At 39.6% G+C, this 20,478-nt stretch overlaps 2 protein-coding genes across 5 annotated transcripts; both read left to right on the top strand.

Annotated features, from left to right (window-relative positions):
- The first annotated feature begins 97 nt into the window (after positions 1–97).
- Positions 98–7,464, top strand: ccdc126 (coiled-coil domain containing 126). Its single transcript, XM_018750226.2, has 3 exons — positions 98–685; positions 3,924–4,309; positions 5,284–7,464. Exons 2-3 carry the CDS (start codon positions 4,075–4,077, stop codon positions 5,505–5,507), a joined length of 459 nt encoding a protein of 152 aa, XP_018605742.1. The 5' UTR covers positions 98–685; positions 3,924–4,074; the 3' UTR covers positions 5,508–7,464.
- Positions 7,465–8,693: 1,229 nt separating this feature from the next.
- Positions 8,694–14,052, top strand: tra2a (transformer 2 alpha homolog). Of its 4 annotated transcripts, none has more exons than XM_018750527.2 (9): positions 8,694–8,882; positions 10,545–10,678; positions 10,891–11,056; positions 11,412–11,465; positions 12,269–12,457; positions 12,829–12,944; positions 13,073–13,174; positions 13,258–13,328; positions 13,612–14,050. In XM_018750527.2, exons 1-9 carry the CDS (start codon positions 8,847–8,849, stop codon positions 13,620–13,622), a joined length of 879 nt encoding a protein of 292 aa, XP_018606043.1. In that variant the 5' UTR covers positions 8,694–8,846; the 3' UTR covers positions 13,623–14,050. The 4 variants fall into 4 exon arrangements, with proteins under 4 accessions (XP_018606043.1, XP_018606045.1, XP_018606046.1 ...); XM_018750528.2 differs by having other exon boundaries at positions 8,699–8,882; positions 10,897–11,056; positions 13,612–14,039; XM_018750529.2 differs by lacking the exon at positions 11,412–11,465 and having other exon boundaries at positions 13,612–14,052.
- The last annotated feature ends 6,426 nt before the right edge of the window (positions 14,053–20,478 follow it).

Below are 20,478 nucleotides of genomic sequence, written 5' to 3'. Positions count from 1 at the left end.
GAAAGAAAAAAAAAAAAAAAAACTTGCTCAACTAGTCCAGGTATATGTAAACAGAAATGTTTAGCTGTAAAACAGTACATATTTGCCTGGCACAAATTCTCGAATATAATATAGTTCGTATGTGTAACATGATTCTGAAGTTTTGGTTTCATCAAATGCTTTTACGTACTTTTAAGACAAGTCAAAACCGGCATAGAAAATATTAAAGTTCACAAAATTCTTCAAGAAAATATTATGTTTCTGGAAGAAGGTCGTTGAGTGATGCTGCATTAGCTTAACTGAAAAACGAACTGAAATTCAGAGTCACTGCGGAGACGTAAAAAAACTACAAATCCCACAAAGCATTAATTAAACGTACTGTTCGTGTACGTGATGACGCAGACGGAACGTATTGCTGGGGAGAACGCAAGACGACTGGAATAACTCATCTTAGTCCTGTTTTAGCAGTGGGGTATTAGAAGGGAATAGGTGGAGGGCGGCATAAGACATGCCTAATTACTAACCAGTCAACAATTCATTAAAACCTTTTATTGATGATTTTTGGTTTTTTGTGGAATCTCTACTTCTGAAAACGATTTCCGACCTCTTTTCTGAACGTCTGAGCTGAGTGAGCTGCGACGACGTCGTCGAGCGGCGCTGTAATTCTTTAAAGCTGTGTGTGTGTGAGAATTCGAACATGGTTAAGGTGAGGACACCTTTTCACTTTTTTAAAAAAAAAATGTTTTTTCATTATTTTGTTAAACATGTCGTTTTAAATGGCCACGTTGATTTAATTTTGAGGACTGATTAAAATTTATGTTTAGCGTTGCAAATTTCGTCAGGTAAGCCTGGTGTGAGACATGATGATGATGATGACGTGCATAAAAATTTGAAAGAAAAGGCATTGCCACTGGAATATTATTATTATCATCATAATTCTTATGTGTAAACACAAGTTGAACGTGTTGTATTTTCATTTTGCACCAGTGCAGTGGCTCAGGTGCTGCACGTGAAGTTTTCACGAGAGACTTCCTTCCACGCACATGCTGTAGATTTTCCATAAATCAAGTTCTACGTCATAACATGTCATACAACGGTCATAACCAGTTTTAACCCATAAAAATACATTTAAACATTTTTGCCATCATGGATGGGGAAAAAACACATTCCTTAACTTAACAGTAACTCTGTCAAGCTTAAAGTGTGCTGCTAAGTTAGTGGAGACTGAGTGATGAGGCCTGTTTTCGGATATATTATTATATATATAGTGTTCTATCTGATACTATCTGTATTGAATCATCGCTGTTTCCTTTGGTCAGTTTTGCTGATGCTTTGGGTTTATATCTGTAAAGTGAAAGTGATGACTAGTCCATCTAGAAACCTCAGCGCAGAGGCACCTGATGCCTCTCAGTGCAACTTTAAGATTGAAGCGGCTGGACGAAGAAGCTGAGGAGTGAGGAAAGACCATCCGGACGCTCAAGAACCCAGCAGCAGCTGGAACCAAGCTGGGATCGAGTGTGTTGGGCTTCAGGTCTCTGCAGTCGTGGCCAGGTTGTTTTGCCCCCCCCCGCTTCACAACTGGGTTCAAAGTGCACAACCTGATGGCTTTAATGTATTTTTTTTTCCCTTTCCTCTCCACTGTTAATTGCTTTTATTGTTTAAAGTCTTGGAGTTTAACACCCAAGGGAGAAGAATGGAGATAAGAAAGAAACCAGGGCAGAGAAGTGTGCCAGTAATGGGAAGCCAAATCTCTGGTTATTCATCAGCATGTTATAAAAAAAAAAAAAAAAAAAACATTGATACTTCAAATTAATATGTCAACAGCACTTAATTTATGCATTCCCACTATTATATGTTTTTTTTTTTTTTAAGTCTGTTACATATGCATGCTCTGAATTATGTGTCTAGGGTGAGACCAGAAGAGTTGTAATAATATTGTATTATTTTGTATTAGATCTGTATTTATTGTCTTCGAATTACAGAGTTTAGTCTCATTCACTTGCATATTACGTGTTTATATAGTTTTTTGGGGAAAAAAAATCTGTGCTTTTTCCTTGGAAATACAAATCCATTGTTCCATTCAAAACAAAAGTCCACAGTTTTTCTTTGTCACACTGCTGCCTCATTGTTTCCTGATTCTTTTGATGCGGTTTATGTAGAATATCTGAATTCTCGCTCTATCACTGCTTTCTTGAAGGCTGGGACAACATTATAGGACCGCTTGTGTTTGCATGCAGTGCAGTCAGTTTAGGTTGTCAGTTTAGGTTATATCAAAACTGTAGTGTAGTCTGGCTGTCACAGAACGTTTTTAAATGGTGCCATGTTTCCAGCGTTGCAGTGGGTCATGCTGGTGCCTCACTACTCCTGGTCTGTAGGTTCAGATATGGATTCAAATCTAGCTCACTCTGTGTAGTTTGTGTGCTCTGTCTGTGTTCATGTCTGAAAACACATGTCAGAGGTAAATTGGTAACTCTGAACTGCCCGTAGTATACCCTTTCTCATGCCCTGTGCTTCCTGGATATGCTATGGACCACCATGACCCTGCGTTAGGCAAACTGGTAATCATAATGGATGGATGTTCTGTAATGTAAGAATAGTGGCAGGAAGGAGTATGTTGTGCATTGACAGAAGAAAGAAGTTTCCCGATGAGGTTAAAGGACAGTCCATGCAATGTTGTCCTATCCCATCTCGGCCAGCTCCTGGTCCCGCTCCCCAGGCACCGTGGTGCGCCGCAGAGATGAATCTCTGGAGCGTGCGTACATATACACGTGCCCCTTTTAGTGGGTGCTTGCCTGTTCTGCAGCAGCTCAGGCATGAAATGAGACAACCCTTAATTTATTCCTTAGGTAAGCTTGCACTCACATTTTAGGGGTGAGTGAAGTGGCTGCCCCAGGAATTCCAGTCATGCATAATAAATCGCAGAGGAACCAGTCTCCTTGAGAAGGTCATTTCATCTACAATTCCAAGTCCATTCTTTGTCAGTGTATTGTTTTTTAGCTGAATATTGAAATGCTTGTGTCACTGTTAGGAAGGACTTTTTAACACTTCTTTTATGTTCTGCTTACCCAGAGCTCTGTGCTTCTGTTTGCAAAGGACTGAGAGAATGAGAACAGAGCCATGGAGCAAAGAAACTGGCTACACGTTATGTTATTTACATAATGAAATTATATTTGTGTTAGTCCCAGAGAGCACATTTTATTGCATGGGTGTGTGTGTGTATTTCTGGGACTAATCATCAGGGGTGTGTTTCACTGGATTATAGTAGTATGGTAAAGAGAATTTTTTTAAAAGTAATTCTGTAAAGAAACCATTTTGACTTTTGTGTCAATAAACAATTTATAGATCATAGGAGCATGCTACAAAATGGGGAATGCATTTGGTGATAATGAAAGTATTAAACGCCAGGGAAGAGATTTTCTCTATTCCTACAGCTTGTTGCATTATAGTATGTACTTAAAACTTTATCCTTCTAACAATCTAGTAATGAGGGGAAACTGTGCATACAGGGTGCATTACTGGGTTTTTCTTGATATTTCTTTGATTTTTCTGTTAGTGTGTACAAGTAAAGCAGTTTTATTTTTGGGAAGGTTTAGGCTACCTAGTGTATTAAAAAAAAAAAAAAAGTCTAGGCAGTTTATGAAAATGTATCAGATTAATGTCCAAACATTCAAATACTGGTTTTCTGTATCTAATTTTAACATTGACTTTTTGTGTTTTCCTCTGTTCTGTTACTTCACCCTGAAAATAAACCTTGTAACATTGACCTCACAAAGACAAAACTATGATGGTGACAAAAGTTTTCTTGTGTCAAATCACTTGTTCTTTTGATTTTTGTTGGGGTGCAAACAGGAATTATTGCATTGAAGTGACAATTGACTGGAAGTGTGGACAGTGATGGCTAAACAACCTTCGCTGCACTACCTTGTCTTCTTTGTGTTTTACAGGCTAGGAAGTTCTGACAAGTGCTCCTCATACGCACTTTGGGTTCACTGGGCCCGTGTGTCCCCTGGGAGCACCCGTCTCTGAGCTGACACGACAGGTGTCCTTGAGCACATGGTCTGAAGACAGGCCGTGGACCCACATCACCTCAGGACCATGCTGACGCCGCTGCTGCGCAGGAACGTGTCGCAGAAGCTGAGCGTATTCCTTCTGCTCTTCGGCCTGGTTTGGGGCCTCATGCTGATGAGGTACACCTTTCAGCGGCCACGTCACCAGAGTAGCGCTGAGCTGCGGCAGCAGATCCTCGATCTCAGCAAGCGATACGTGAAGGTGCTGACTGAAGAGAATCAGAGTGCTGCAGGCCCACAGGGCACCTCAATGGCTGGATACGGTAGGCATTTGGGAATGTCCATGTCATGTAGATTGGGGGGTATAAGGTAGCATTGTGCTTAAGAACATGGATTTGTAACCTGAAGGTTGCTGGTTCATTTCCTACTTCCTGTTACTACAGTATTAACTTGGTACAAAAAGAAAACAACTGTATGAATGCATCAAATGCTCTAAAAAGCTTTGGATAAAAGTATCAGTTAAGCATTCAGTTATTACGTTCATTACATTTACATATTTAGTCAACGCTTTTCTCCAAAGCAACGTACAATGTTAAGGTACTTCCAGTTATTTACCCATTTATACAGCTACTTAATTTTACTGGAGCAATTTAGAGTAAGTAACTTCCTCAAGGGCACTATAGCCAGAGTTGGGAATTGAACCTGTGACCTTTTCGGTCCAAAGTCAGCAGATATAACCAGTACACTACCCAGTGTCTAACTACTGCCCTGCCCAGCATCCACATAGATGTCAGTACTGTTGACAAGATCCTTTTTAGCTTTTTTTGAGGCTATGTAATGATGTGTTCAGTTGTCTTTGATCTGAAAAATTCACTGACAGAGGTAAAAATTACTGAACGTCTAATCAGTTCATCTCCAGTAGCCTATGTTTATTCATTAAAGTTTGAATAGCCTTTTTGGCCATAAATTTTAACCATTTGAAAAATTTATGCCTTAAAGGTTTTTTTCTTGATTTGTAGTTCTTTTGTGTATCCAGAAAGCAAAATCCAGCTGTTTTTTTGGTATTCTGAGACGTATCGGGTATAGACCATAAAATGTTTGATGGTGATGCCTGTAGTACTCTTGCTTTATGTCCTTTTTAAAATGCCCACAATTTACCCTGAAATAGTACAAAGGCCTAGCCCTGTCTCTAAGACATATCCATACATCCTACAGATTGATGAGTGTTTTTGATCATAGACATAATATTGATTTTTTTCTTTTCTTTTTTTTTTTTGTTTTAAATGTCTCATTTCAGCTGACTTAAAAAGGACCATTGCTGTCCTGCTGGACGATATTCTGCAGCGCCTGGTCAAACTAGAGGGAAAAGTGGATGCAGTGGTGAATGGCTCACTGGCAAACAACACACACAACGCAGCAGGCCTTCCTATCCACGCTCCTGCCACCTACCACAAGCCCACGAGACCGGAGACTCCCGTGGCACGCCCAGGGACACCCAGCAAATCTGGTCAAGGGAGATAGCGTGCTGCCAATGACAAGGAAAGGGTTGCCTTTACTTGACCTTGGCTTCAGCTAACCACCTTATTTTATTAACATTTTTACAAGAACATTTTAATCCATTGTTTTTGCATCCCTAACCTCAGATTTGCATAGTCAAAGCTTAAATTTTTTCCTTTTTTTTAAATTGTATCAACATATCAGATGCTGCAGTACGCAACAAATTATCCACATTGTAATTTTTCACCACACTTTTGCTGTGTTTTTTCAGCAATCGCAGCACTAATCAAATTTCAAATTGTCCTCTGTACTGAGTGCATCTATCATTTGCACATGAGGATCTGCTTAGGTGTCCTGTACTTGAATGTGTTACCAGGGATGAGTTGCAATGCTGGTTTTTCAGCATCCAAGAGTATGTGACGGCAGCCTGATCGGAGTATTCGGCTTGAACATCAAAGCTGTGGATATAAATGATAAGATATCCAAAGATTGTAATTTGCACTCTATGTGAATGCTAGATATGTATATTTTTTTGGATTAATCAAAGTAAAATGTAATGTAGAATGTAAGTTTTATCAAACTCATAATTAATATATGGCTAACTTATCCTAGAGGAGTTGATCTCCTCAAGTTACCATTGGCCTTTAAAACTTTCACAACATAGTTAATGATTACATGTAAACAGTGAAGCCTTAGTAATTTTTAAGATTTAATGGGAGGGAAAGCATTCCTAAACTTTAAAATATTGTAGGGTAGACTAACCTGTGACAACATATTTTGTCCATGCAAGCTTGAATAGTGATTATTCAGTGGAAAAGCAATTTCTGCTCACTGTTACAAAATGCTTTGTTGTTTTGCATTTTTATTACTGTGGATTCACTGACAACTTTCTGACCTAAATGGTATTCATCATGTTTTTGCATTTTCCCAACTGCTGTAAGCTTATGGATGTACAAATTTATTCATTACTAATTGGAATATAGGTATACAGTACATATTTCTCATGAGCATGTTGCAAACAGCCATCATTCAGGAACATACCTAAATATTTGTCTAGAATAATGGACAGGCACTTAGCTTTTTGTGAATGTTTTTAAGGGCACTGCTTTAGGGTTTTTCTCAGGAAAACAAATTACACCAAGGAAAATCATTTAACAAACCATTTATTCAAGTAGTTGGAAAGTATTTAATTCCAAAGGACCTGTGTTTTTATAGTAATGAAATGCACATTATTAGTTTATAGCTATAAAAACAGCTTGCTTTTCAATACAGAACAACTATACTGGTTTGTGAAGAAAATCCACTTCTAGCTACTTACACCAGCTTTCATTATTAGATACATTGTTGTTTTATTTATATAGTATTTTTCTGTTTTTTATGCCAGTGTGGTCATGGCCAATAATGTGATTTATGACTCCCCCCTTCAAGTCCAATAACTGTGTGCCTCAGGAGAGGTGAATACAAGTATGTAACTCCTCCAATGTGACCTCTTTGAGTCACCTGTATATTTTCACTGTTACTGGCTGTAGGCATCTGTTGGGTGAAGTATCCTCCTTGAAGAGAATTTGCCAAGCTGCAGCTGCAGACCTGCTCACCTGACTCTAGGTGTGAAGTGGGGTGAGAAGACAAGAAAAAAATTGTGTTCAATGAGCCTTCCTGTAACAAATGATGGGTGTGACATGGTAGGGACTTGAACACAGGTGAAAACCATGGGGTACGACTCAGTTTATCCATATGTCATTGGAGATGACATGACTGATTGATTATGCTTTTTTTTCTCAAATCTGCTGCAGTAAAGATGCCTTTGATCTAGGTTTAAGGTATATGTATTTTGTCATGACATTTGTTTTAGATGTTTTCAAACAGCATTTTAATTAGGTATTGAAATTTTCTTTTATATACAATATGAAGGGTTTAGCATCTTTTTATTATGCAGCTTATTGTTAGTTATCAAATGTCTTTGGAAAATAAAGCTTTTAAAATGTTTGTGTGTGCAGTTGATATATATAGAAATGGCACATTTTTTGTGTCATTTGCTGCTTCTTGCCAATCCCTGGTACAAGGAATCACATCGCATGGCAAAGAATCCATAGACTACACAGCCAACCAACCGTCGTCTACAACTGCTCGCCCCGAGCGGGGTCACGGCGAGTCGGAGCTGATCCGGCAACACAGGGCGCAAGGCTGAAAGGGAAGGGGACGCACCCAGGACGGGATGCCAGTCCGTCGCTAGGCACCCCAAGCAGGGCTCGAACCCCAGACCTGCTGCGCCACCGCGCCCCCCACTACACAGCCAGCTGCTGCTAAATTTTTGCATTCCCTCTTATTGAATTGCAAATTCATTTAAAATCGCATTAAGTTGTGCGTGGTTCATTTTACTGGAAGGATGCTGGTTTCAAAAGGTTTTCATAAACTTCTCCTGTCCACATAGTATTTGTTTATTGCATGGCATTCTTTCCTGCATACTGCAAAATTTTAACGTACCAGTTGAAAGAAGGGATTCTTGCCTTATGGCCTCTGTAATTATGTAATTACATTTGTTTTATATTTTTATCAACTTAGACCCATCTAATTCTTTAGTTGTTGCCTATGATTACAACTGTTCTTAAAAATACATTGCTTTTGAAAGAAATGAGAATGGATTATTGGCAACTGCTACAGCATTTTCCTTGAAAATTAAACTGTTTCAGGAAATGAAACATGTCTTTTCATGGAAGCTGGAGGGCTGTGCATTACAGAAACTTTTTCTTACTAACCCTTAAATTCATCCACTCTTGGGGTTAAATCTCCCCTCCATCTGCACCGTTTCAGCATTGATTTCTTGGGAAATAAGTGGGGGGTTTTTTTGTCCTCCGGAAACTGCACAAAAACCACATGACCATTTTGACTTTCTGTATAAAGATAGAATTCACTGGCCATGGTTGAAATATAAGAATTGTAGGATGTGCTCAAAACATCAGTCTGTTGTATTTCTGCAAGAGATTACATTTTTCAACATAATTGCATAGAAAATCGTTTTTGTTTTTTTTTTTCCCCCCCCCCAAGTGTTACTGAACATGACTCTTGCTTCCTACTGCCTTTTACAGCGCCGTTTGGGCCGCTTTGTTAAAATAGCGGCGCTAGGAATTGTGGGAAGAAGAACGTGGGCGTGTCCAAACGTCACTGTTCGTAGTCCCGCCCCCACAAGGCCGGAGCGCCGCAGTTTATAAATAAAAAGCAGCGTAACGCAGTCGCCATTTTCTCTTTGGTTCACGTTGGGTTAGCGTCCAGATAAATTCGTTAAACGTAAAGTAATTTACGTTTGCGCATTTATCAAAAAATTTGTAGCTAGCTTGAAAAAGTTGCTTTTAAAAAAAATAAAAAATGAGTGACATTGAGGATGGGAACTTTGGTGGACGTGTAAGTATTTTATGACACAGCCATTTCTTCTTGTTCCAGCCAGGTTTTTCTCTCTCTCTCTGTCTCTATCTTTAGCTAGGCTAGCGAAAACGTGCTAAGCGGTCACACTCACAAACTATACATAATATATATTAGCAGCTGTACAAGCAAGGGTTAGCTAAGTGATTTTATTACTAACTTGTTAAATAAAAGCACCGAGACGAGAGACAACTTACTTAGCCTGTTCTGTTGTCGGCCATGCTGCTGAGGTAATTTAGCGGTATAATTAGCCTCTTTCTTTCATTATTATCAGTCAATCTGGGGGACGTTACCTGGAGATACAACTATTCCAGTTGTGGTAAACCAGTCAGCTATTTCTTATATTACCTGTAAGAATTCAACCTTTACTTACGACCCAACCGGTTAACTCATTTACCGGGCTTCGTCATACTAGCGCAAACACGGAAGGAAAACGTGAAGATTAATTTTTTAAAAAACAAAAAAAAAAGGACACAGCCAATTTCAGATCAGTATGAGTGTCTAGTTTTAAGTGGCAAGGAGGGATCGATGAGTAGTCCTTTTACCTTTATTAAATAAAGGCTTTATTATTTGTGTGCGGGCCCACAGTGGCCAGTAAGTCTTGAACCAGGTTACAGCCAGGTACAGATCAAGCTGTACTAGGCCCCCAGAACATTATAGCCCTTTCAAGCCATTCTCATGTGGATTATTAAAATAGCTCATTTTAGAATTGCTCACATAGCTTGTTTTACAGCTTCATCAAGGGTTTTTTTGGGCTTCCACGTGAGAGAAAAGTGTATGTTACTGTTCCTTGGTTTTCCAGGAGACAAGACAGGTGGTGCATTTTATTCCTAAATAAATATCTTTAGAGAGATATCAGTTTTTCTTTCTTGTTCTGTTCTTCTGCTTTGGTTTAGGTAGTTATTGAACTTCTTGCAGATTGTTATGTAGGGATGCAAGGGCATTTTTTCTGATAGTTTTGTGATATGCAGTTAATACAAATCAGGCTTTTCTTTTTTTTTCCCTTTTAAATCTCATGTTCTTAATTATACTGAATGTTCTTTTTTCATAAAGGTTATTGGTCGTGACGGATTTGAAGAGTTTTATCCAAGAATGTGGAAGAATATCCAAGATAAAAGAAGGCTTATGAAAACGTGTACAGATCAGAAAATAAGATGGGAAGGGAAAAATGAACGGAAGAATGGTCAGATAGAAGCACTCGCGTTATGTCATGTCTAAAAATGAAAATGGTTTCGATTTGGGGAAGAATACCCGGATTAAGAAAATGAAAAACTGAAAAAACGAAGAACGAAGAATAGAAAGCCTGAGAGAAGTAGCGTAAACAGAAACTGGAAGAATGAATGTGTCCTAGGTTAAGTAAATGTACGGTTTATGTTCCAAGTGTCTGTATGCTGCTATTTGTAGTCTGCCATGCATGATAATTGTAGTATATTCATGGTGATCAGGTGGAAAGCGGTCATGCAGTATTACAGGGATTGTTTTAATAATACCATTGTAAGAATGACAAGGGTAACATTGTATTTTATGATAATTGATACTGTGAAATCTAACCCTTTCCTCAACAGCACTTGCAGTGCCATGTTCTGTTTTATATGGTTGGTGCTGTGTGAGAGTTGCCTTGCTAACATACTGTTGTGACACTAGGAGTCCCGCTCTCAGTCCAAATCTGATCGCGGCAGCCCGGTTCACGTAAAGTCCGAGAGCAGATCCGCCTCCCGCAGTCCATCTCGAGCATCCAAGCGCTCTGAATCCAGGTCGCGGTCTCGTTCCAAGTCCAGGTGAGTCGTCATTGATTTTGTTAGTGTGCCTCTTTCCATAGAGGAGGGGAGCTGCAGATTATCTTGTGTTGCTGGCATCATGGGCTCACTTTTTCCCACTCAGTCACCATACTCAGTGCATGAATAGGATAGTTGGTTTTTAAAAATTCAAGATTGAAATAAATTCCCTTTTGCCAGGTGTGCATTGACTTTCACTATTTTTATCTTTTGAGCTGTAGGTCTCACTCGCGGAGACACTCCAACCGGCGTTACAGCCGCTCACGCTCTCACTCCCACCGCAAGAAGTCCCGCTCGCGCTCTTACAGCCCAGACTACCGGCGCAGGAAGAGCCAGAGCACATCGCCCATGTCCAATAGGCGTCGACACACAGGGAGCAGAGTCAGTATCACACACTTGGGAGAGACTCCTCCTGTTGCGTTTCTTAATGTGTTGATATAGGCACAGTGCTTGTTTCCATGTATTTCTTTGGTTCAGTTAATTTTCACTCCTTGTATCAGTAAGTATGACTTGAATTAGTTTTCTGGAATTGCATGTGAAATGTAAGTTTCAGCAGAATCAAGTAATTGCACACAGCAATGCGCTGTCTTGTGATATAATGGTCTAAGCTGTTGCTGTGATGAAAGCAAATGAGTTGGCAGTTTGAAGTTTTGTTTCTGTGATGCATTCTGATTACCCCTGGTCTGTGGGATCACCATGAATGACCTTTTAATGACCCCTCTTGTTACATCAACAGACCAGATTCAGCCATGACTTCAAAAAAGAAACATACAGTTATGGTGATGCCAGGGTATGTGGATGTTTCTGAACCTTCTAGAGCTAGGTGTGAAACCACACAAAGTGAGCAGTCCAGCTCCACACACTATTTGCACTTAACAGATTCTGTGCTGAAAGTACAGCAAATAAAGGACTAGTGTAAATTTCTGCTATATCTTGTGTGCATGACTTGTTCAGAAGGGGTTATTCAAACTGTCAAGCAGTTACCTTAAGGTTTTGCATCATTGTAGTAAAATGTGTACATAGTCTTAAATGATAAATTTTCTGCTTGATGTAACCCCTTTTAATTGGATAGTTGAAATGAAATACTACTGGTAGGGCCCTGGGGGGGAGTATGTCACTTAATTTGATGTACCTTTTTGTACTGTAAGAAACTGATAAGAATGAAAAATGTTTGCTCCCAAAGTAAGTTTCCAGTTATGACAGACCCAGGTGGCATGATAATTTGGCTTTGAACCACCAAGGAAGAAGAGTGAAATTGGCTGAGATTCAATCCTGAGTGTCTGACATGCATGGTTTCCCATGTTTGTCAAGCACTAGTAGTGAGGACAGCGTCATTTAGCGCTGCCTCACAATGCCAGCTTGTCTGCTGTGTGAAACAAAAAATAAAGTTGAAATGTGGGAAATGATTATTTATGTAACACGTATACCAAAACATTAAATTTAAGCCTTTCACTGTTGCATGTTGGCTAAAGGGAATGTGCCATAACAAGAGGATATGTCCAAAACTAGCATGAATTGCCATAGTGGGAACTTTCCCACAGACCCAAGTCCTTGCCCTTCCCTACTGCTCAAATTACCCCTCCATTGTTGTAGGCCAACCCGGACCCCAATACCTGCCTGGGAGTGTTTGGACTGAGCCTCTACACCACAGAGCGTGACCTACGTGAGGTCTTTTCCCGCTATGGCCCCCTGGCAGGTGTCAATGTGGTGTATGATCAGCGTACTGGCCGCTCAAGAGGGTTTGCCTTTGTCTACTTTGAGACGATCGAGGATGCCAAAGAGGTAAAGCCTAGTGTTTTCAAGGAGTACCCACTTTCCCCTTTGGCATTTTAAAGGTGTATGTAAAAGTTGCACATAAATGGAAGTGCTTGCTACTGTGATGGCTTGTCAGGTTCAGCTTGTAATGTTTTCTGTCACTGCTAGATGGCAGCAAAAAGCATAAAACTGAAGTAGATCCCAGTATAATTTTGTTGTCTCCCCCATATCGATATTCATTACTTTGTTTCCTCACTTTTTAATTAAAAGTGAGATAGACTCCTGCACTTTTCAGCTATTAAAGATCACCTCATAATACTGTTTGAAATACTTAATTTCATTGTTTGATCAAATGTGGAAGCTGACTGATGCCTGCATGGTTACCTGTTTTTTGCCAGGCAATGGAGCGTGCCAACGGAATGGAGCTGGATGGGAGGCGCATCAGAGTGGATTATTCAATCACCAAGCGGCCCCACACCCCAACGCCAGGCATTTACATGGGTCGGCCCACACAGTGAGTTCAGATGACGACAGTTGTTCCGTATAGCTTTTGTGTCTGATTCAGTGTGTTAACCTGAATGTTGCTGATGTTGTGCCCCTGTGTCAGGTGTGACCAAACCTTTTTTTTTTCCTTCTTCCCAGTAACTGTGGAAGCAGCAGTAGTGGGGCACGTAGGCGAGACTCCTATTACGACAGAGGCTATGACAGATATGACCGATACGACGAGTATGATTACAGATACAGGTGAGCTGTCAAATCCCAATGAAGCTTGTAAGATGATAAATTTTCGAAGTGTGACTAATTGCCTTTGTTTCTTCCTCGTGCAGTCGTAGGCGATCTCCATCTCCCTACTATAGCCGCTACAGGTCTCGCTCCAGGTCACGCTCTTATAGCCCCAGTAAGTACGCTATTCACTATGAATTGGTGTTTACGGGTGCAAACAGGCTTGTGAAATGTTGCGTAGGATTATTAGTTTCTTCTGTTCTTCCACAAGTTCATATGCTCATTGGTTAAACTTTCATCAACACTTACCAAATAGCTTCCATTTTCTAAATGCCGGTGTAATGTTCCTAGTAAAGTACTGATTGTGGCAATGTACTTTAGGGCATTAGTTACCTAAAATGTTTACTTTTGTGAACAAAGGTTATGAACACCCTCTCAATTTTTTTTTCTCTTTCCAGGACGATACTAGGAGGCTGAAACCATATCGAAGATTTCTCCTTTTCCAATATTTGATCTTTATTTCAATTTGAGGCATTGTAATATTTACTAAAATGTAAAGTTTGCTAACACACAAGCTCTGTTTCAAATTTAATGGGGAAAGTTGTCAGAGGGCCTTGTTTTGTCTTTTTAGAGGTCTTAATTTCTAGACTTTTGTGTGTGTGACAAGTCCAAGCTGAACAAAAACTTATTTTTGAAGTTCTGTTATTGTGGAAGGCATTTTCACGTGGTAGGACAAGGGTTGTTAGTGATGCCCCTAAACATGTTTAGATGTCATGACCCATGGGTTCATGATTTATGAAACAAAAGAATGTAAACCATAGTCAGTTTAAGTTTAAAGATTGCTTTCTAAATGTTCTTTGGATATGTCAAAATTTTTATTTTGATAGGATGTATTTCTTTTTAACTAAATAAAATGAAACATTGATATATCAGTGTAAATGGTGTTTGGCCTTCAGTTTCCTGTTTATGTCCTGGTGTTACACTCATGATTAAATTCCTTCATGACTATGATGTTTGAAGGGTTATCGATATGTTGCCTCTTTGCCTGCCATCTCCACATCTTTCCAGTATTATGTGTAAAATGTCTTCCATCACGGTGGACTTACAGGTTTAGCTTAAGTGGCTTTAGAGGCTTAGGGAATCACCTGTTCCTCAGTAAAACTAACTAGTTTGGTGTCACTTGAATAGACTAAATATTTAACTGCTGAAGAGGGGAACATCTTATTACCTGATTAAATCTTTTCTTTCCTGTGATGCAATCACTGGCAATAATATAAACTTCACAACTTGAACTCACATTTTGCTAACTGGCTTCTGCTAGATTCATGATTTCTGCAAAGGCCAGATTTAAAAGGTCAAATGGAAAACTGGTGTAGTGTTGCTTTATCAGCAATATTTACTGATGGTCACTGGATGGGGAAAGAAGCCTAATCGCTTAAATGAACGAAGATGAACATTTGAATTTCGCTTTAAACTGAACCCCTAACGGAAGCAGTTTAATCAGGGTGGGTGGGATTGTGGGTAAATACTTTTATTTCAGAGAAGTGAAGTGAGGGTTATAAAGGGAGACCTGTAGTACTGGCAAGTCTTATGATTTATGTATGTGGCTTCATACTTAGTCCTACAATGCCAGTAGGTTGTGTTTCTGATCTGCTGCCCTATCCACTAGCCCCTGGGCATCACAACAGCATCGTGGTAAAAATGTTAGCAAGCACTTTGCCTGCCTGCTGTGTGAAGGAATGTGCCAAAACAGAATGCTACATGTGTGGCTCTGTAAACTGCAGGAGATGGAAAGAGCAGGTCCCCTGTGGTCAGCCCTGCTGCTGCTTATATGCTAATGAAGCAGAGTCCACCGTTCACAAGGACAAGCACCCCTTCTTTAAAGCCTGCTAAAACCGATCAATAATGTACTCGTGAGAGCGGCTGCTTCTGCACCGCAGCACACCAAGTTCTTGGGCATGGAATGAAAACGTGCACGGTTTCTCCAGCAAAAAGTCACCAAAAGCTCCATAAATGCTGAAAGTGCTCACGGTATGAAGAGAGAAAATGGAACGGTGGCTCCTGCTCTACTTCCGGTGCAATTAATGTATCTACACTGACTTAAAGTGGAGATGATGTCCGGGACTGGGCAGCCTTGTCTTTGCACAGCTTCAGTGGTGAAGAAGAGGGCGATAATGCAAGAACATGTCAGTAAGTAGAGGTAAGGAATCACTGAGAGGTTCTTAAGGAGTAGCTCTGGATAGGAGACCTTGTGCAAAGGTTAGTGTGAAACCTGGCCACTTGTGTGACAGCTCTCCTGATAGATCAGTGAAGAGCTATACTTTTCCTGGGTGACAAATGCACCCTTGAAAACAGCACCCCCTGTAGGATGGTATTTGCCTAATTTCTAAAGAATTCCATGAATCTTGATCACACCTGGAATAAAACAGAAATCATTCAAAAAAAAAAAAAAAACATTGTTTTCATCCCATCTGTTAACTAAAAATATTTGATGTGTCTCTTAAAAGCTCTTGTTACTATTCTGTTAAACTCACTATGTGGAGACCATAAGAGCTAGTGTTTGGAAAAATGTTTGAAGGAAAAAAAAATTTAAAGAGATGTAAATTTACCCGTATTTTGCAGATTCCTGGCTCGACTGATGCTTTAAACCGTCTACTTTGATATAAAAACTCCACATTTATTGCAAGTATGTGTTTATGGATACAAACTGTGCTGGTATTAATGGGTTATGGAAATGCAGCTGGAGGGGGTTGAAATGTCAAAGTTTTTATTCTTTATCCCTTTGACTGAATTCTAGGTGTATACATGAGTGATAGCATACAATATGTACAATAAAAACTAAAGTGAATAGAATTAATTTTGCTATACAAATGTGAAACTAATACAATTGTTTTATATTTAAATTTAATAAGCTAGACTTTGCAACATGATTTAATTTATAGTTTTGTTCAATGCTTTTACATTTATTAAAGTAGCAGACACTTTTCTCCAAGGGAAGCTTCAGATGCAGCAATACAACCACCAAAAGTGTCATCGTTCGCACACTTTTATTTATCCTGCAAAGGTCTACGTATAGTTTATCGAACAGGTTACAACTGAAGAATTTCACATAAAACAAAAATTCAGTTAATTAAAAGTAACTTTACAGACATGTTTTCCACTTTTTAGACATTTTACAGACATGTTTTCCATTTTTATTTGACATGATGTAAGGAACAATTATGCGGTTGGAGTTTTTTTTAAAGAATACATGCCAGTACCTTGTCGAAAGGTACAACTCCATGGCCAGGCTGCTGTCTCATCTGCTGTCCACAATCTGGACCGGAGACAGAACCAGACCAGTAGAACCTGGTGCCAACTATCCTGCCTCCTAATGACCACCTAAACATGTGTGGTCAAGGGAAGAAGGGATGGACATTCGAGCCACTTTGACCAACCTACGGAAGTCTTCTGCGTCAAAGCGGACTGTTGACACAACTCAATGAACCCTTGTCCTGGAGTCATAACTATTGCCCAGATGTTGAAGTATAATCATGGTAAACACCAGCCTCTTTACTAAACGCGCATGTGCATGGGGTCTTGGTGCTTCTTTCTTCTCATTTCATAAAAATTCACAGTTCACATCAGTTCAGTTCAGACAAACTAAACCCAACAAACACAAGTTAAACTCAAATGCTCATGATAGCAGGACATCAAAAATGCTCCCAACTCACCAACCGACACTGCTTTCGTCACGTGACAGATAAAAGCATTTTTAAAGTTGTAGCAAAAAACAAAACGAAAATATAAGTACAAGAAGGTGAAGTATCTGGGAGGAACGCACGTTTTCATTAAAACTTTCCTTAAAGACGTGATCAAGATTAGGAAAATTCAAACACAAGCAAAACACTTATTTACATTATCTCCTGTACGCTTATTGTCCTTTTCATTCGCATGATCCCAATTTGTTATTGAAAATACTCCATTAATAAACGTACAGGAAGATTTGTTTTCTTTGTCACGTTCCTCGCAACGTTGCATATTCGCTATGGTTGCGTGTTTATGGGGAAGGTTATAACAAAAACAAAAAAAGTGGCTAAAATGAAGCGTACGATTTTACATGAGGTACATTGGAAAACAATCGTTTCGTGTCATTTGAGCGAAAATACAGTTTGCGCAGCTTAATGCATTACTTTGGGAAACCATTAATGATCTCCACATAAAAAGAAACATTTCCATGTAAATATTTGTTTGCAAATTAGAGTTAACGGCAGAAAACAATGTGCGGCTTGTATTATTTGTCGTGTGTAATTATTTCCAATTTATTCATTTTCTTATTCATATTTCGCTTGCAAACTCTGACGCCACACTTCGCCAAGTACAGTTTTGAAATGCTAAGAAAAGAGGATATTGCTGCAACAAAAAAAGCCCATTAACTTACTAAACTGTAAACTTTTTTCTTCTTAAATTCATACTGCTGTAATTTAATATTTAAAATGCTCACAAAAAAAAGAACCTGACAACATTTATTTTACACTTCCAGAACCCGCCATTTTCGACGCAAAGAAAAAAAAAATACTCTGTTCTCCAAAACAACTCCATTCCATTGTCTAGTAAGAAACGATACAGAAAAATAAAGAAAAGTGATTGGGCCGTATGTCACATTTCAATAACACGTCTGCAGAAATTGTTCACTTCAGAGGCTCGTTTTTGGAAACATTTCCTGGTATTAACTTCACAAAACAAAAGAGTGCGATTCATGAGCACTTGTCTGAGCACTGCAGAGAAACACACATACATATAGCAAAAGAAGTCGAGCTCCACATTTGGCCAGTAGTTTTTCTTTTTTTAATCATTCATTCAGTAGTAGTTACTCTATTCGGCATTTCTCACAGAAATCAGCCATTAATCGGTGCATTCTGCAAAAAAACAAAGAAGAAACCCCTTTTCGGAGAACACCTCAGTGAGGAAAGAGATTAAGAAAAAAAAAAAAAAAGTGTGAGTTTTTAAAGTATGTATTGTTCGTGTAGGGGAACCGCCATTTTCTGTTGGAAAGACAAAAAAAAAAAAAAAAAAAACATGTCAGAGAATACATCCTAACAAATTCGTTTTGTCAAGTGGAAAACTTGAGAGGAGGGACGGCGCGGCAGGGAAAGAGCGCGAACTCGCCGGAAAGCTCGGCTCGTGGCGATTTTTCAACGCGTTCCGCCGAAGGAAGGAGCGCGTGACGGGGATCAGATGGAAAGGTTTACCTCGGAGGGACGGAGAGCAGCGGAGCCCTCACGAGCTTGGCAAGTAAGTGTTGGGTGTGTGCGTTAACTACAACATGGCGGAGAGCCCCTCTCTCTTTCACACACACAATGTACACAACGTACACATAGCTGCATACATACAGTATCACTGCACCGCCAGAGATCGAGTGTGTCCCACCACGTTCAATCAACGTTCGCTCCCAAACCTCCACCATTTGCCTCAGGAGAAACTCCCGCAGAGACGTGCATTCCTTGCTTTACATTAATAAATGTTCCATTACAGAGCTCGTTCCCATAACCCAAACCGAAAAGGTTCATTTTACACACTTCTACCACGTCTGCGAAATTTTGATACAAAAGTATCGATCTTGGTCCGATGAAGCGGGGTTTTTTCTTTTTTTTTTTCGCACCTCTACGGCTTCATTCTCCACGTATATAACATACGTGGAAGCCTGAGTCGGGGTGGGGGTTGGGTTGGGTTTGGTTTGGGGGGGGGGTCTTCGAGCCCGCAATGTCCACAACCCCCCTCCGTCCACTTGTTTTACTTATATATTTACTATCACATTTTACAATTGCTTTCAATCATTTCTCCAGAAATCTACACTAAACACTCTAAGCGAACACAGTCTCAGTTCTGTTACGGACGAGAAGTGTTTAAAGTCCCACCAGTAAGCGGAAAACAAAACGAAATTGCGCTGTTTTTGTAGCTTCGCGCTGATATTGAATAAAGGACACGCTGATCTCGGAATGATCCTGTAAATATAAAGCGGAAAACTCCGAGCTTTTCATTTATAATAGAACTAACTGTTCTCTCTCCTGCTTAGAACTTTGTCACATAACAAATTAGTAATCATGTCACTTCATCCGTATTATTTTCACAAATAAAAATTACTTCGGAAAACCGATGTGAAAACATGATGGTGATGATTTGTAGTCTCGTCTCGTGTCGACAAAAATGTTCATTTTAATTTAACCGAAGTTAATTTGTCATGTGAAAAAAATACGATTACGATAACGCACACGTACAAACTGATGATGTCGGATATGATACAATAAGACATTAATTTATCGCAAAATTTTATTCCATCAGTCCGAACTGTAATAATATTTATTGTAATAAATAGTTTACAAGTACCTCTTTTGGCGCCCTCATTCGTACCTGGGAGGGATGCGGGGAAGCCAATGAATGGAGAGTCCTCCGTGGAGCCGGCCGGGGTAGTGCGGGGTATTTTGCTTTCTGATTGGTCGATCCGTCCAACCAATCGCAGAGGAGGCTATTTACAGCCGAGCGCGTGTACTAGAACGACAACCGTCACGCGTACTGTAGTGAACCATAGAAGACGATTGAATGAAAATATGAATTTGTTTAGGATTTTTTCACACATAAATGTAGGCTATAGTACCAGATGAACACAAAATCACGCCAGATCATGTATATAGTTCACTACTTTCTGGACGTGCGGTAGATTAATTGAGCAGTAATTTAGGATGTGTTTATTTAATTGTGAAAGAGGGACAACGGGGCAAATTCACACAAGTTTAATTAGAAATTATTTTAATGATCATTTTATGCACATATCAGTTAACAAATTGTAATAAAATGGGCGTAGGTGGTATTCCGAGGCTCTGTGTTCAAGGTTGTATCTCATTATCTTACATGGGACACGGATACAAGCGAAATCAATGTTTGAGGTCTGTGAAAGGCCCCTGTGACCTCTGACCCTGGGCGGCGCTGGCGCGCGGGGGGTGGAAGTTGCGTGTCACACACAGCGTTGGAATGGAACCTTCCGTTTGAACCACGGGCACAAAAACACTGTGACACCTTTGTGCAAACGGGCTACGAAATGAAACACACGTGTGTCTGTGTGTGTATTTGTATATTCTTAATAGTATGGTAAAATGAAAAGATATGAAATACAGATGGGGAAAAATGATTCCCATTTTATTATAAATTTCCAAGTAAGAAATCCCTGAAATATTTTTGAAACTAAAGAAAAATCAATAATTCTAGATTTTTTTTATATTTCAGTAAAACAAGCCAGACTGAACATAATAAATTTAAGCCTAGTTAGATGCACCAATGAATGAAAAATA

The sequence above is a fragment of the Scleropages formosus genome, chromosome 23, assembly GCF_900964775.1.
Source record: "Scleropages formosus chromosome 23, fSclFor1.1, whole genome shotgun sequence".
NCBI classification, from domain to species: domain Eukaryota; kingdom Metazoa; phylum Chordata; class Actinopteri; order Osteoglossiformes; family Osteoglossidae; genus Scleropages; species Scleropages formosus.
This window is presented reverse-complemented; position numbering and strand designations above follow the sequence as displayed.